Below are 12,526 nucleotides of genomic sequence, written 5' to 3'. Positions count from 1 at the left end.
GATCTGAAGTGGAGAATTTGCAATAAAAACAATTTCCTATTTTTGGAGTATTTTTTACATGCTTTCTGATTAGAAACTTTTGAGCTTGTATTTATGCTGAAATGCAAATACTTAGATTTTTTCTTTGAAAAGCCCATTCCTTTGATTTCATAAAAAAAGAAGGGCTGCTCCCGCATTTCCCAAAATCCTGGATTTCCCAGATCCTGGATTTCTCAAAATCCTGAATTTCTCAAATCGCCAAATCAGGATTCTGCCGATTCAGGATTTTGGGAAATGCGGGATTTGGGAAATCCAGGATTTTGGGAAATGCGGGAGTAGCCAAAAAGAAGGAAAAAGCCTCGACTCGACCAAAAATCGCGGTATTTTTGACAGAAAATTTGTTCAAATTTTAAACCAATCAAACTAACGGATTTTGTTAATAAGCCAATAAGATTTCTGAAAAATTATTAGCGATGAATCATCGCCGATGATCGAATTTTCGCGAGAATTTTTTGTCGGGACGAGCCTTTTCCTCCTCAATAAATGCATTTTTCCGTTTGAAAAACTCATTCTACACTCTTAACGAGCACTTAGCAGCCTTGTTAACAGCCCTCTGTCCCTTAATTTCTCTCCTCAACATGTTTTTCGAGAGCTAGAATCTTGGTTCTCTCTTCAACCTCTCCTAACCCGGCTTTCTTAAAATTGAAATGATCTCAAACAGAAAACAAGCAAAAAAAAGTGTTAGTTTCCGGCATCTTCTAATCTACTCGATTCTTTATTTTGAATTTTTGAAGACATGAAACTGGACTACGTGGAACGTTGCAAAAAGCGAGCGGAGATTACGCGCATTTTTGAGTAATTCTCGGATTCAGCGAGGATCAGACTTTGATGGACGACGAGACTTTTTTAGAGTGAAGAAATTACGCTTGATTTTGAATTTGATTTTTAAGGCTACGTGGCCAAAGATGAACAAGGGGGCTTTTGCAAGAATAGGAAGCATAAACAAGGGCGCTCTTTTTTAACAAAAAAATTTTCGACTCGAAAAGTAACTCAAAAAGTAATAAACCTTCTTTGTACTTCTCCGTACGTTTTCCTTTAATTGGATTAGCGCAGAGTCCCACTGACTCGTTGCTCCGAGAGCGATAAGACGCTGGTCCGATAAGAAAGGAGAGAAAAAAACTTTCGTGAATGTGGTTGAGCGATTACGTGCCGCGCATTCTAAACGGTTGTCACCCAAAACTCAGCGTTCTACTTAGCACCAACAAAAAAAGCTTCCATTAAAGAAAAAGTGTTTTTCGAGTTCTTGAAGCAAAAGAAGCGGAAAGTCACGTTCACCAGGGACTGAAGAAAATCGAATCAGCTGCCGTCAAGTTTATTGCGGGAGGACATTGAATCAAGTCATTATCCGCTGCGATCTTGTTTGGACAACGGCGAGTTGAAGCGCTGTTTTGACAAGCTAAGGGATAAGCTTAAAAACCCATCCTCCGACTCTTCATTTTCATCAATTTTTTCGCTTTGCGAATCGACTTTTTTAGAATTTTCGTCTTTTTTAATCGGCTTTGTCGGATTTACAGTTTATCTTAGCCTGTCGTTAGCCTCAAGAATCTGTGTAAAATCATGAGTCAGGATCTTAAAATTAAAAATGAAGCCGCAAAGCGGCTTCGCCAAATCATAATTTGAACTCATTTTGAAATTCACACGAAGCCTGAGTCAGGCTTCCTGACTCAGGTTTTAACACAGGTTTGAACCCTGGCCCTGATCTACAGTTTGCCTTGGAACAAGTAAAAGTCATTTTTTCTACTGTATTTGGGCTCTTTTTTATTCAAAATTTTGACAAGCTTGGTCGTTTTGGAGAGGTTGAAAAAATTTCGGCTGCCAAACAAATTCACTTTTTGACAGGCCATTTTCTTTTGGAAAGCAATTACCATTCTGACAGTAATTAAGCGTGTAAAAATTTAGGTGCTGAATGGCGCACCACCGAGGACATGTCGATTTTCCGCCGAAGAAAATTTCCGAGCAATAAGAACGAAAAGAGAAGAAAAAAGAAGAAAGAGAATTAATCCTCACATCTTCCTCGCTGCTGGGGTGGTCATTCTTGCCAAAATTACGGGCATCGGCAATTTGTTGAAGACGGGGGCGATCTTGCCCAGAAGGATTAAGGAAACCCGCTGAAAATTATTGAAAAATAGATTGATTAAGGGTGAGAAGGACGATTAAAATACTTTTTGGGCTTCTGATTAGCCTTATTTGACCATAAAATTCTCAATTAAAACGTGAGTTAGACCCTTAATTTGCCTATTTGGAGGATTGATCCTTGAATTTAAGGGTTAAACTCAGGATTATATTTAATTTCTAAGTCCAATTTCGATATTTCCTTTTAATAAAAATAACAGTTCCAATCAATGTTCGGTGAAAATGATGTTGAATTTGACCATTTTCGAAGCTTTTAGAAAATTCCATAATTGACCGCACGAAAATTGCAGGTGCTCTTTCCAAATTTGAAAATTTTGCGATGTTCGCTAGATCGCGAAAACGCTAATTCTAAAATTCTGCGCCGCTAGGTACACGTCGCCGCGCATGTTTTTTGATAATGTAACGATCGGTGGCCTTTTTTGGCCGATTTGGGTTGATAATTATTTTGGCTGAATCTGGAAGGTTGATAATTCGCGAAATTGCCCCGGGCAGAAGCTCATCCCATACGGCTCAACACACCAGGGCCCGGGCAGATTGACTCAGAAAAAAAGAGAAAATAGAAATTCTAGCGCGAGAAAATACGGTTCTTATTTTATCAAAAGAGACTCTTTTTCGATAAAAAAAATCTTTCTCATGAAGATTTCTCCATAAAAACACGCTAGAAAATGTTGCTATTTGACTTATTTCGCAATCGCAATTTTTTGTGTCGAAAAATTATTTTTTGAGTCGAAATTGAAATATTTCTTTTTTTGTGAAAAAATCAATTGAGATCATCGAAGAGAATTCAAATTGAAAATACCACAAAACTGATTTTAAAAGAGAAAAGAGAAAAAAGAAAAAAGATTGAAAGAATGGGAATGCTTGATGGTCTGAAAGTTTTCAGCGGGTTACAGTCACTGGTCGGAATGGGCGTCGCAACGATCAGAATGGTCGCTGCAGTGCTCACCGTTCTTGGTGTTTGGGTAAGTCAAGTGTTCAAACGCGCTTCAACGTGCCGGAATTAAGGGTTTCAAGTGATAATACACGCGTTTTATACCTTTATTTAATGAAACTTTTATAAGAGATAGTCGCCCTTTTTCGCGTCTTTTCTAAAAAAATCATCTGGGCATCTTCAGATTCATCTGGACACGCTCAACTACCTCTCGCAGCAGAGCCGGACCGACCCACGTGACTACGCAAAAGACGGGTATAAAAATAAATAACCTTAATAGCATTATTCCTAACCTGTGTCTTCAAGCTATGTTCCTCGGGAAAATCGTCGTCCAGCGCTGCTTCAAACTCAAAACATCGCGAACTTTGTTCCAACCACGGTTCCGGAGGCGATCGTTCCTGACGTTGTCGAGTCTTATCAAGATGATCTTCCAGTAGAACAAGGCCAAAGCGATGGACCGATTCACAGGACAGACCCGAATCGATTCTTCATCCCTTTTCTCTCAATGGGCCCGAATAATCAGCTCGAAGGCTTCCTCGAGTCGGTTTTTCTCGCCATAAAACTCAACAGGTTAAAATTCCTTAATCCCATCTTCATCTAACCCCTCTTTTAGAACAATGTGCATTCCTCCCTTTTTCCGCCACAAAACCGACGAAGCCCTTTCCAGCTCAATTTCGGCAGATCTCCGAATCAATCGAAAGAAGTTGTCTGAGTTCGTCACTTTTTGCGACACAGAACAAATTCAAGAAAAATGCCCAAAACTGGACACAGTTTGGTGGGGTTCGAATCCCAAAACCCTTACCTGTGGCATTTCGCTTCAGAAGAGATACAAGACGTTCCAGATGCTGACGGGACTGGAGAACTGGTATTCGGTAAGCTTCATGTTTCCGTGCCCCTGTAAATTGATTTTTTTCAGACGACTGTCTGCAAAGTCTTCGAGGACATCCCCACTTATCCTGCCGACTTGACTGGAAAGTTTCAAGTCCGGTCTACAGCTGCCGTCGATCTAGTCGAAACCTTCAACGATCAGAATTCCGGCGCCTGTGTTTTGTGGTTTATGCCATTTCATACAATCTCAAATTTCCGAAGCGCGGTCATGAGCCACTTGTTGCATAAAAACGACGGTGGGGACAGACAATTGGCGATGGATATTGTCAAATACGTTCAGGTAAGAAAATTCAAAAGCCGCCACTTTCTACTATTTCGATTCTAGCGCCCGGAAGCATTCCAAAATGTCGTGAAGAAATTCATCGCAGAAAAAGCCGCAGGAAAGCCGCTGATTTCAGTCCACTGGAGATACGACCAGCGTGATTGGTTGCTCCACTGCGATCGAGTACGTAAACCGCATAAACACCTTGTGCTTCGAATGAACCCAGCAAGGGGGCATTTTCTTTCCATGAGATTAACGTTGTATAATAATTCAATGCCTCAATTCCATATTGAATGACGACGTTTTTAAGACAGATTATCTCATCCTACGTCTCATCCTTTGCTTATCTTTTTTTTTTTGAAAAAGTATATTATGATTCTATATTTTAAAAAATCTTTTTTCAGCTTCCAGATGGTCAAGCAGATAAGAGCTGCCGAAACGTGGCGCAAATGCTGGAGAACCCCGAGCTGGCTGCAGATAATTTCCGAATCTTCCTCCGCGGAGTTCGGAACGCTCTCAAACAGGTACATGCTTGTTTACAAATTGGGTTTTCTTAAATTGAGTCCTCCTCAAGGACATGATTGTATATATTGCGGCGCCGATGGACGAACAGATCATGAGGAGCAAGCTGATTGATGCGATTAAGGAAGTTGGGCTTACTTCTTTGTCCAGCGTTGGTAAGATCGGACAAGTAATGGGTGCTAGAATGAGCTTTTTCTTCAGATCTTTTGCCGTATTTGGAAGAAACGGGAATCCGAAAAAGTGATATCCACGATGTCCTCTCGACTTCAGAGCAAGAGCTTTGCTTCCAATCGGACGTCTTTTTATACTCACAAATCTCCACTTGGAGCTTCAATTTAGTCTATCAACGAAGAGTTAACAACAAAAACTCAATAGGTACCTAACAAAAGGCGTTTCTTTGATTATCTGGTAGTCAAAAGAGACCTTTTTCTTACGGAATATATTTCAAAAATGACGTCTGAAAAAATATGTTAATTTATTCTTAGATAATTTTTACGTCTTTGGAGGACAAGCTGTCGCGGCGGCCACGCATCAAGCCGTGGAAAACTTCAAACGAACCGATCACGTAATTGCCAATTGATGTACAGTTTGAGTTGAAATTTTGAAAATAGAAGAAGAAAATTATGACATTCATCACATGTACAAAATTTGATATTTATGAAGAATCAGCTACGAAAAGCACTTTTGTCCAAAGATTTTACTGAAAATAAACTGTAAAGACTTCAAAATCGCCCATCGAGAATGGATTCTGCCTCCAGTTTCTAGACATCCCCGCTAATTCCCCCCGTTGCGCGAATCCTCCAATTCATAGTTTTATCGAAAGCGCGCTCTCGATTCCGTCCCCCTCCTGGAAAATCGCTGCCCGCAGAACTCCTGTCCAGTGCTTCTCCGACCATGATAAAACCACCCTCGTCTCGAGTCTCCCCATCTCAGTAACAAATAATTGCTAAACTTAAAATTTCAAAATGAAAATCTTCCAAATAATCTTTCTCCTTTTCCCTTTGGTCGCATCTTGGAAATTTAATCTTAGACCGGAAATGGCCGGAACTCCAACAGATGGAAAACGAACGATAAAGCACCTAGCCATGAGGAGAAGAAAACGACACATGAATTATTTAATGAGTCTTTAAACTCTTAAATGTCCCAAAATTTTGAAAAAACGCTTTATTTTGCTGCTAAAACTGTCATTTTGCATTTGTTTGTTTTATTTAAAAATTGTAAAAAAAAATAAATTTTGTGAAAAAAAATTGAAACATATCAGAAGCGACCTATTTATTTTCAGTTTTCAATTTGAATCAACCACAAAAATTGACCCCAGCGGCAAGAGACTTTCCCACACTCAAAATATTCAATGTAAAACAACGCTTCACTAGCATTTACAATTCACGTTTTGAAAGAACAGTGAGTATGTTTTTCTATTTTTTGATTTTTCTACAAGAGACGCTTGCTTTTCGAAGCTTTATGGGCAGCCATGGAAGCCAGAAAATTTGGAATCACCCGTGTCAAAATGGCAGAAACACTTGCGACAGGAAAAATGGCTTTTGTGTTCCGAGGGGGCCTGTTTTCTTTTGTGGATGTAAAAGTGGGTTTATTGGGAATAAGAAAATTATTGGCCATCAATGCCAGAAACAGGTGAATCTGAGAGAAGAGGAAGATAAAGAAGACGTTTGTGCTGGTGCATCGAAGAGTTGTTGGGTAGAGTTAGAGAAACCATAATTTTCAGAGCTGCTAGGATGACAAAGGTTATCTGAGATAACTTATCTCTAAGCTCTAAATATTGAAAAAGTTAAATTTTGAATTTTGTATTAAGGCTAGGGCCGTCCAGAGTTTATGAGCCCTGCTTTGGGCCAAATCGACAACCCTAGCCTTAATGACGCTTAGACTAAGCGGCTAAGCTTCTTAATCCATGAACATCTGTGCTCTAACTATATGTCTGGCTAAAAATCCGATGACCAAGCAATGCGAATTGGCTGAACCAAGCTGCGTCCAGCTTAAATGTGCTCCTACTGAAATGATCATATTCCTACGGAAAGAGCTCTTCGACGTGGACTTCGATTTTGTATGCCAGGCACGATTTACATGAGCTCTAACTAGATCTAGTCATGACGCTTGAAATAAAGCTGAAGAAATCATCAAAAAGGATTCTAAAACCACTGAAACTGACAGTGGCTGGCTCTTGACTGTTCCTCTCGGAGCCTGTGGAATGCAAGCGGAACATGTTGGGGACCATATTCGATTTCAACTTGTTATCAAAGCAACTGATGATGAGAAAGAGGTCTTTTTCCAGTCAGATTTCAAACCTCAAGTGACTACAACTTGCAATTTTAAATCACAGGAAGGTGCCATCATCTTGGTTGGGGGAATCTCCAAGCCAATCAGAAACCAGTATCTCTTTCATGAGCCAGTCATAGACGCGCAACTCCTCCCTTCAAGGCAATTGCCAAAAAGTCATTTTTAGGCAACGATAAAATCTTCACGAATGTTCTCCAATTCTCTCTCTGACCTTTCTGCTTCATCAGACCAAACCATCTACTCTTGGGAAAAATCAGTCAGTCTCAAGTTCAAAAACGGCGAGTCTGGAGAAGAACCGCTCCACTTCGGCGATGAGATTCTAGTGGAAACGGAGTGGGCCCAAAGCGTCAGGAAGAATTTTCCTGTAGATTTTAGTCTGAAAAATTGCTACGTCGAGTCTGAAAATGGAGGAAAGGGGGCTTTCATAATCTCAAAAGCATCATATTTTTCCATTTCTACAGATTTAGATTTAAAACCGGCTGCTGTATATATAATGAATCAAGGAAATAATGATCCTATGAGAGAATTATTTACGTCATTTCGAATTTTTGCGTCCAGTCATTAATGTACAGTAAACAGCCTCCCATCGCAGAATTCGAAATTATTCGTGATGGCTGCCCCGCTAGAATCGTCAATGGCAAACTGGAAAACTCACTGCGACAAAAAACATTACGATGGAAATCGTTTTCGTTTCAAGAAAAAAATCACGAGCCACAAAAATTACGCTGTACTGTTTCTTTCTGTCTTCGGGACAATTCTTGTCTGGTCAAAACTTGCTGAAAAGAAATAAACAGTACCATAGTTTTTATTGAAGACGGAATTGACGACAGTAGATTCGGTTTCTGAAGGCGGGATTTGAGCACATTCGGGCTCGGTCTCCGTCACCGAGGGAAGTAGGGCCGGCAGCCATTGCTGCGTATCGCAGTCGGCGGAGATTTGAAGGGCTCTTGCTGAATGGGAGAGTTTGAGAGCGATATTCTATTATTGTATTATTGGCTCTATAAAGAATAAATAATATTGAATGAGGAAAGTCAGGAAAATTCTTGTTGCTTACTGGATTGATTTCAAAAGTACCTGAAAAGTGAATTCTGAGCTTCAACCAGTGCAAAAACAAAAACAGCAAAAAAATTCATTTTCGACCCTTTTTCTTTCTGTCGTTGAACGCCGTTTCTTGCCCTCTTTATAAATCGCTTCGATTTAAATATTTGATCACAATTAATTGAGAGCCTGTCATTACGGTTGCCTCTCAGTATTTTTTGCGTGGTAGCTTTTACATAAATAACTGCTATCTTAGAAGATGCAAGAGCATTTTGTTCATTGTTTCATATGTCGATACGTCAGTTCCACGTATTTTCATTTCTTTCATTTTTTATTCGGACTTAAGGCATAGTCAAACGGTAAGGGTAGTAGGGGGTCATCGGTCAGGCCGCCAGTCCCGTCTTTGGATCCAAAGAAGGCACTCAGAATTGAGATAAAAAACTGAGCTTATAGATCATAGCTGAGGTTTATTGTAATCGAAGGAAGAGGATATAAAGGAGGCATCTGGAAATATTTAACACAGAGACTGCTTTTTGTAATCATTTAGAAGGCGTAAACCAGGATGATATCGTTGAAAGAAAACCACCTTGTTTCTGGGGAAGATTCATCGTGTCAGAAGATGTACCGGGAAGATCAAGCCCTTAATTAATTCTCTTAAAACCTGCTAGCATATATATTCTTCTGAAATGGCGTCATTTTAAGGTGTTTATATATGATTTGACTGCAAGCCAAAAATGATCGATTATCAAGCATTAACCTTTAAAAGCCTGAAGCTGTTGCTGTAAATCTCCGTGACTCCTAGACATTCTTCGATTCAAATTGGTCGGGACAGTATTGATCCTTGTAAATTCAATCTTTGAACTTTGCTCGACCTAAATAACACCTTTCCACGACCCCAAAAAATGACGAAAACAAACCTCATTGAGGACAGCTTCGGAAAAATTTCTCGTCAATCCACATTTCTTTTCATGGTCTTTGCGTATCTGCTTGAGCGTTTCGACTGCGTTTCTCGATGCAAGTGACATAACAACTCTTCTATCAGAAGAATTGTCAATGAGGCGAAAAAAAGCAGGCGGGTGGACAAGGCGGGGCGGCAGTTTTGATTTTCTGAAAAAAAGAAACGCGCGGGTCTTAGCGGGATACTTAGAGCGCAGTCCCTCTTTTACGACGAGCACGATATTTTGACAGAAGCGACGTGTTGTGTTTTCACGCTGTCGGGGGATGACCACATGGGTTCAGGGGTCACTGGGCCGCAGGGGAAAGGCGTAAGGAGCTTTTCGGATTGAAAGTTATTGGCATAAATGGCAATAATCTGTAGTTTTCTGCTTTAAGGGTAATGGTATACATCGGCGCGGCGCTGCTCTCTCGATCCGCGCTCCGCCAGAACCTATTTCTCACGGAGCTGTAAAATCCGAACGGATAAAGATTTTTTTCAAAATTCAAAAAGATTCTGAATAATCAAAGTCTTTTCTACTAACACAGCGAAATTGGTAATGATTGTCAGAGTGGAACTATCTGAAAATTGCTAGTTTCTTTCAAATGACATTTTCTTCGATATTTCTCATCCAAAATTTTTAAAAATTACACTGTCTTGTAGAGAATCGTCAGCTCTACAAGTCCTGTTTTTCAGATTTTTGTTTTAAGATCTTCGGATTTTAATATGCACCCTTGAAGTCAGCGCTGTGAGGTCATTGCGTGAGAAATAGAGAGCGGAGAGGCGCGAGAAGAAGTAGCCCTCTTTACAAATTGCGATGTGAAATTAATAAAAGCTTTAAACAAAAATCTGAAAAACAGGATTTGTAGAGCTGACGATTCTCTACAAGACAGTGTAATTTTCAAAAATATTGGATGAGAAATATCGAAGAAAATGTCATTTGAAGGAAACTGGCAATTTTCAGATAGTTCCTCTCTGACAATCATTACCAATTTCGCTGTGTTAGTAGAAAAGACTTTGATTATTCAGAATCTTTTTGAATTTTGAAAAAATCTTTATCCGTTCGGATTTTACAGCTCCGTGAGAAATAGGTTCTGGCGGAGCGCGGATCGAGAGAGCAGCGCCGCGCCGATGTATACCATTACCCTTAAAGAAATTCAATAAAGTTAACCTAAGAATAAAGTATGATTTTTTTTCGATTTCTTATGTTAATTTTGAAAATTATAATTTTTATTAGAATAACTTCGCAAAACGTCAACAGAAAGAAATTTAAAGGCCGGCGTTGGTTCGGATCCACTGGTTGGCGGTGGGGTCGGCGTTTCGGGAGTAAGCGGCTGGGTAGCCGTTGGTGGAGCACTTGGAGTGTCCCCAGGAGACGTTTCCGAGGAGGACTTCCTGGCCGTCCTGGACGTAGGTGAGTGGTCCACCGGAGTCACCCATGCAGGAGGTGACGCCAGCGTAGTCAGCGCACTGCTGTCGGCTGGTGAGGGTCTAGAATTATGCTGGTTTTGGATTTTTTAGGGGAAAACGAACCTGGAAGAGCCAGGTCTGTCGGCAGACGGCGTTGGTGATGCACTCGGTATCGGTCCACTGGAGAGTGGAGGCGATGATACCTGGGTTGCCGTTGATGTACTGGGAGTAGCCGTAGCCAGAGGTTCGGCAAGGAGTCTTGTTGGGGAGCTCAGCAGTCAAGGGAGCGACGAGAGCAATTGGCTTGACGTAGTCATCGAAGCTGAAGTTAGTGGCGGTCTTGATAACCATGTAATCCCAATCGATTCGCTGGGAGTCGTAGCTTGGGTGGGGAATCTGCTGTCGGATGTTGAGCACCTGTCGCTGGCCGTTGAGCGAGGCGGAACCGGCACCGGCGGTGAAGGTGTTGGAAGACTGCTTGCAGTGAGCGGCGCACATGACGACGTCATTCTTGAGAATGGAACCGCCGCAGAAGTGGGAGCCGGTCGCTCGCTTGAGGGTCACTTGCCATGGGAACTGACCGTCGACGGCGTTCTTGCCTCCGATGATGAGCTGGGCTGGGGCAGCTAGAAAAGGAGGAGGATAAGATTCTGTGGCTTCACACTTGATTTGGGCATTGCCAAAACTAAGTAAGAATCACGCAAGGTTGGAACCAGCGTAAGTTAATTACCCTTCCGGGGTGAAACAGTGCGATTTTAGAATCCTGTTCAAAGGTGATTTAGTTATGAAAATTATATAATTCTTGCAAAATAGAATAGATTTTTTCATGCTCTTTTAAAATTTATATTTACCGGTAGCAGCGGCGAAAAGGGCGGCGGTGAACTTCATGACTAAAGATCTGAATTCCTTTTCTGAAGAAAAACCATTTTATGCACCTCCCAGATGCGTTTTTCTCAGCGATTTGCGTCGTAACTTGGCGGCACTCCGAACTCGCCAGAATTTAGCAGACGGATTTTGTCTCAGCATTTTAAGCCGGTTTATGTAAAATATTGTAAGTTGTGTGATAAAGAGGCATGTGCTTTGAATCACATTCTCGACATGAAACTTTCGTGAATGATGCTTGTTTGTGGATATTTACCCAGGGGATGGTCTAGCCGACAGGCAGACAATTTCGAGCCTGAACTAACGATGACCAAGGGGGAACATGTGAACGAAGGAAAATTGACGTCTTGTGATGGCTGGACTTTTGATGATTTCAAACTTATGAAAAATGATCATAACATTTTCAACTTATGAATTTTTGCCTCAAAAATATTTTTCAAGTCGTTTTTTTATCTTATTGAATAAGTACTGTAGTTCAGACAGAGGCTATTTTAAGCGATTCTAGCAGTAGTAACTAGTCCAACCTAGGAGTGAGGATGGTGAAAGGGATGACTCTTACGCAATATAAAAGCCAAGGGATCACGCCTTGGGAACTAAATCGCAGAGCTGATCAAAGCTGATTGGGCCTATATAAACTGAAATTTATTTTAACATTCCGGCACAGCACAAATTAGTCGAAAAGACTAAAGATAGGCAAATTTAAAGAGAGACAAAAACACAAAAACAGGTAAGCTACCGCTTCCGCTCTTTCATAAGGGCCTTAAATATGCTGATTGTAATGAATTCAAATGTCGAAAATATTGACAAAAATTACTCGTGAAAGCTTCTTATCCGATTATTATATAACGCTTCATCACCATAAATTCCACCGTTCAGAAATGCCCACTTCATGCTCGATGTGTAGCTTTTTCTCCATGAAGCAAATCGCACGAAACTCTTCCTCCAGCAGCCTGGTCTCTGCTGACTCCTCCGAGAAGCAAATTTCGCAGCAACTGGCGCCCATCGAAGCCGGAAAGAAGATTGCCTCGAATAGCCGGTTTCTTTTCTTCACGAGAAACTCGTAGAAGCCTCCTTCTTTATATCGATATTTTCCATTGTCGAGCTTTTCATTTACGGTTTGCTATAAATCATCTTGCTTAATGCTTGATATCATCCCTTAAAAATGACTGTATCAGCTAATTTTCATCATACTTTA

General features: G+C 40.8%; 4 protein-coding genes across 4 annotated transcripts in view; 2 read left to right on the top strand and 2 right to left on the bottom strand.

Moving 5' to 3' along the window:
* LOC145703436 (myosin light chain 3, skeletal muscle isoform-like) overlaps positions 1-12,526 on the top strand; it is a 40,699-nt gene that overhangs the window by 5,227 nt on the left and 22,946 nt on the right. The window lies entirely within an intron of this gene.
* LOC145702846 (uncharacterized) lies at positions 2,653-5,497 on the top strand. The gene is made up of 10 exons (XM_081780131.1): positions 2,653-3,134; positions 3,288-3,358; positions 3,410-3,673; positions 3,717-3,975; positions 4,020-4,271; positions 4,317-4,436; positions 4,658-4,777; positions 4,828-4,930; positions 4,977-5,150; positions 5,261-5,497. Exons 1-10 carry the CDS (start codon positions 3,024-3,026, stop codon positions 5,353-5,355), a joined length of 1,569 nt encoding a protein of 522 aa, XP_081636257.1. The 5' UTR covers positions 2,653-3,023; the 3' UTR covers positions 5,356-5,497.
* On the bottom strand, positions 8,570-9,230 carry LOC145704913 (uncharacterized). The gene is made up of 3 exons (XM_081782376.1): positions 9,023-9,230; positions 8,863-8,977; positions 8,570-8,745 (listed from the first exon to the last, which is right to left on the bottom strand). Exons 1-3 carry the CDS (start codon positions 9,128-9,130, stop codon positions 8,645-8,647), a joined length of 324 nt encoding a protein of 107 aa, XP_081638502.1. The 5' UTR covers positions 9,131-9,230; the 3' UTR covers positions 8,570-8,644.
* LOC145702867 (chymotrypsinogen 2-like) lies at positions 10,248-11,376 on the bottom strand. The gene is made up of 3 exons (XM_081780156.1): positions 11,301-11,376; positions 10,573-11,075; positions 10,248-10,530 (listed from the first exon to the last, which is right to left on the bottom strand). The coding sequence occupies exons 1-3, from the start codon at positions 11,335-11,337 to the stop codon at positions 10,309-10,311; spliced, it is 762 nt and encodes a 253-aa protein (XP_081636282.1). The 5' UTR covers positions 11,338-11,376; the 3' UTR covers positions 10,248-10,308.

This window comes from Oikopleura dioica, chromosome PAR (assembly GCF_907165135.1).
Source record: "Oikopleura dioica chromosome PAR, OKI2018_I68_1.0, whole genome shotgun sequence".
NCBI classification, from domain to species: domain Eukaryota; kingdom Metazoa; phylum Chordata; class Appendicularia; order Copelata; family Oikopleuridae; genus Oikopleura; species Oikopleura dioica.
This window is presented reverse-complemented; position numbering and strand designations above follow the sequence as displayed.